Genomic DNA, 4,284 nt, shown 5'->3' on the forward strand with positions numbered 1-4,284 from the left:
CTCCCCCCCGGGCCCCCCCCCGGAGGCGCAGTCGGTTATGGCTTCAAGAACCCAGAAGGTTTTTTGCGACTCACAGCACTCATGAGTGTGGTCGCGCAAATGGACCGCACGGTGCGTGCAGAAGTCGCCGCTGATGAACGTGAAGTCCTGAGCGACCCGGGCGCGGACGATGACCTCGACGGCGACTGGATGAGCGACGAGAACCCGCAGGTCCTGGGCGGCGAGGAGTTTACAGACTTGAAGAAGTTCGACGTATTTTTGGCGCAAGCGCGCAGCCAGCTGGATGTGTACTGGCAGTACGAGTTGCCGATACAGCACCTAGTGCTCGCACATGCGTGCGAACTCGCTGCCGACCGGCAAGACGTGTCCAAGCTGTCGGCGGACGCTCTCGCTGTTGTGCACGCGAACTTGATTTTCGCACACCTGCTACAGCATGGCATCGACCCGACAACTGCGGCCGCGGAGCTGCGGGTGTCTTACGTGACCACGAGTCTCGACAGCGTGCGCCTTTACCTCATTCGCGGACTTTGGACTGAATTATTGCGTTGCGATGCGTCAGACGATGACGACTTCAACTTTGCCGTCGGCGCCTTCCAGAAAGATATACGAGCCGCCGACGGCGGCGGAGCCGCCGCGGCGGCGCAGCTGCCGGCGCACTTGGTGATTCCGGCGGAACCGTTAAGGGTGATGTGCACTTTGGCAGGCGACTTCGTGTCATGGTTGATGGCTACGGGTGCTCCGGCGGCGGCGGAGGCAGCGGGTGGGAGCACGGAGGTCGTGACGGTGCGGTTGTTGAACAGTTCCCTGCACAACATGTTTGACGCTCTGGAGATGCCACGCGGAAAGTTCCGGGAATTGTCGGGTACGCGTGCAGGAACGGGCGCAGGAACGGGCGCAGGGACGGGCGCGGGGACGGGCGCGGGAGTTTTGGGTACGACACGGCGTTGGACTCACGCGACGGACCCCGACTTCGGTGTGTTGGAGTATTCGTTGCTAGATGAGGTGGCGCACAAGCCTTCATTTTTCCACCAGTTGGAGAACATCCGTCGTGAGCCAGAAGGCGTGAGTTTGTTGTTGCCTAGTCGCGTGGAGCGGATGGTTGCGGAGCTGAGTCTTCGGCGTGCCGCTACGGACACCTTCCGAACGCAGTTGTGTGAGACGTTGTGCGACTACCGGCGTTTTTACGACCAAGAGTCCTTGCCGTTGGCGCTGGAGTTGTGGCAGAAGGTTGCAGAACTGTTGGTGCTTACACCTACACGGGCGACCCCACAGGCGCTGCAGGTGGCACAGCTGCAGTCGCTGGTGGCGCTGCCGCTGCTCCTGAACGGTCCCGTGGCGCAGTGCGACCTGCTGCGCCACTTTATCGCCAAGTCCGTCGGCGCACTCTTCGAGCGCTGTTTCCAGGAAGCACTCCAAACCATCCGTAACCCCACGGAACAAGAGACCTGGTTCCTCCCGCGACTGGCCGAGCTAGATGAACTACTGGCCGTGGACGACGAAGACCGCGACCAGGATGGACGAGACCCGGAGCAGGAGGGGGACGCGGCGGAGGTAGAGAAAGCGTGGGCGGCGGTGGTTCACAAGTTCGGGGTAGCTAGTCAGAAGTTCATTGCGGAATTGCGCACTGAAATTACTTACTTCTCGGAAGTCTGGGCGAGTTTATTGCCGGGTAACCAACACGCGATGGTGGTGGTATTCGTGGCGGAAGGTCGACTACGGGACATGTTGGCAGAGTTGCGGCAGTCGCCGTTCTGGCCAGAGGACACATTGCCGCCTTCTAGTGCGGGCATAACGGCGTCGTTGCATAAATTTGAGGTGTTGTTGAACGAAGTGCGCTTGTGCGCGCGTTTCGAGAACCTGTTAACAGAGAACGAGCCGTTGGGAGCGCCGTTTAGTGCCTCAATTGCGTCTGCACTTACACGGCGGCTGCGTTCGGTAGAGCCGCTCTTGGCCCGGTGTCTGGTTGACGACTGGACGCCAGTCGACCCGCCTGGTAGTTTATGTAGTGCTGGTGCGGTGGACTTCTTCCAGTTCGTGCACCACGTACTAGACGCCGTCTGGGAGTACGAAGCACCTCCCGAGTGGGTGATGCCGATCCTGCTGCAGTTCCTGGTGCGCATCGCGCACCGATTCGCCGAGCACACACGTGCGACAGTTGCCGAGCCACGTCTCGGCTACATCGCACACTACGCAGATCAGGTCGTCGCCAACCTTACTAACCCACTACCACGTGTAGACGTCTCACTTCTGGGCCAACTTATGGGCAAGCGAAAGCATAAGGGCATCAAAGGTTTCTTCGGTCTCAAAGGTCAGACGAAAACCAAGCCAAGAGTTACGCCTCCTGCTGGCGACAGCCCCACGGCGGCCGAACTCCCGGAAGATCTGTTGCTGGGGCCCGACGGCCAACTGCCCCCTGAAATTGCCGAGGAACTCAAGGACCTGGCAGCGCGGATTGGGCCCCAACTGGCGCTCCAGCTCTACGGCATCGCGGGCGCCCTGGAGGCGCCCGCCGGACCGACAGGGGCAGGACCGACAGGGGCAGGACCGACAGGTGCGGGTCCAACAGGGGCAGGGTCGGCGGGGGCCAAGGGTTGGTTAACACGGCTACACAATCTGTGGTATTTCCAAGGTGAGATCGGGTCGTTGGCCACACGTGTGCTCCAAGTGGCTTCGACGCAGGCCAAGGGACGCGCCGCGGCTGAGGCGTCGGAAGTGTTGCAGGCAATGGAGCGTGCTGGCGGTCGCAAGGTGGTATTACAGCAATTTGATCAGAACGAGGAAGAGAACTATCAGCTGTGGCAGAGTCAGTTGATGGAGACAGTGACGCAGTGCCGACAGGCTATGTTTGTGGGAGCGGCGGAGGTCTGTCGCTTCTGCGCGTTGCGAGTGGTCTATTACGATTTGTCCTGCGACCTGTTCGAAGAGCTCTACCAGCCGAGCATCCAGAAGGGACACACTCTTGCGGACTTGGTGGCTGCACTTGACGGCACAGTGATGAAGTTTGTAAATGCCACACCCGCAACGTTCCAGGAAATGCTTCTACACGAGATACTCGTGAATCTCAACAAAGCTTGGCTGCTGCTGGTCACGGAACTCGGGTACAGCGGCCACCAGTTCGAGGCTGAAGACCTGGAGGTTCTAGCCGCAGACCTGGCGAGTCTGAAAGCCTTCGCGAAAAAGTACCAAGCAGACAGCCGGCTTGAAACCGACGAGGGGGCTCCCGTCGACGTCGGCGAATTCATCACCTTCCTCAGCAACTCTCCCAACGTACTTGCACAACTAGGAGGCAACTACGACAAAAAGAAACCCGCCCCTGCCGCCGCCGCGCCCGCTGCTGCTGCCGATGGCGACCAAGACGACGAAGACGTTAAGAATATGTTCGCAGGACTTGGCGCCGCCACCTCGCCTGCCTTCAAGGCCGAGGAAATCGTTGGCAAGTCCAAAAAGAAAAAAGGCGTCTTTGGGGGCGCCATGAAGCTATTGAAGATCAAATAAACCTTTTTCCGGACCCACACAACCAGCCGTGCGCACACGCCTGTGGGACAGACTGGCGAAAGCACACGCAAAGCTGCATGCGGCACAGGGATGGGACACACGAGTTGCATGCTATAAGGTTCTCTGTGGAATATGGCAAGACTACCTACGATGAGGACTGATCACCAGGATTTGCTGCACGCATGACAAAGACTGAGAAGGGCGCTTTGTATGGCTAGGCATGCCGACGGATGTGGCAGCCTTGGTGAGGAGGAGCGACCGAGGATGCGGGCGCGAACGAGGATCCCACGCCTGATCGGCAGGTCATGTTGGTACTGAGAGTGCGGAAAGAAGGATAAAACGATCGAGGTTAGACACTAAAAAGTATCAACGGGTAACGAGATGGGCGTCGGCTTTTTACTTTGGGACACTTTAAGCTGGCGTCAGTGGCATTTGGTTTGACTGTAGAGGACGAGCTCAAGCCAACTGAACGGCCCCGCCCGCAAGGGATCGGCTTGACCCGTGGTGATAAGGAGTGCGTGGATCCCGAAGGGGAGGGATGAGGCATAACGCCGCCGGTCTGCTTTGGGTTTTTGGGAGTAATAGGTCACCAGCGATACAGCCGACCTGCATGAGTCACAAAAAGAAGTGGTGACGATGAGGGGCTGCAAGTTCACGAGTCGTGCTGTGTCGTACTAGTCGGCTGCTGACGTGGTGCTGCTTCCGTCGTGGGGAGAGTCCTCGGTGTAGGTTGTGGTAACTTGCATTGCTGCGGTTTCTGACTCTCTGACTATTTGACAAAAAGCTTCG

General features: G+C 59.0%; 1 protein-coding gene across 1 annotated transcript; it reads left to right on the forward strand.

Moving 5' to 3' along the window:
* Positions 1-99: 99 nt before the first annotated feature.
* Positions 100-3,495, forward strand: GNI_178520 (hypothetical protein; the record flags this gene model as incomplete). The annotated part of the gene is made up of 1 exon (XM_011135164.1): positions 100-3,495. The coding sequence occupies one exon, from the start codon at positions 100-102 to the stop codon at positions 3,493-3,495; it is 3,396 nt and encodes a 1,131-aa protein (XP_011133466.1).
* Positions 3,496-4,284: the final 789 nt, after the last annotated feature.

This window comes from Gregarina niphandrodes (assembly GCF_000223845.1).
Source record: "Gregarina niphandrodes unplaced genomic scaffold scaffold00066, whole genome shotgun sequence".
Taxonomy (NCBI): Eukaryota; Apicomplexa; class Conoidasida; order Eugregarinorida; family Gregarinidae; genus Gregarina; species Gregarina niphandrodes.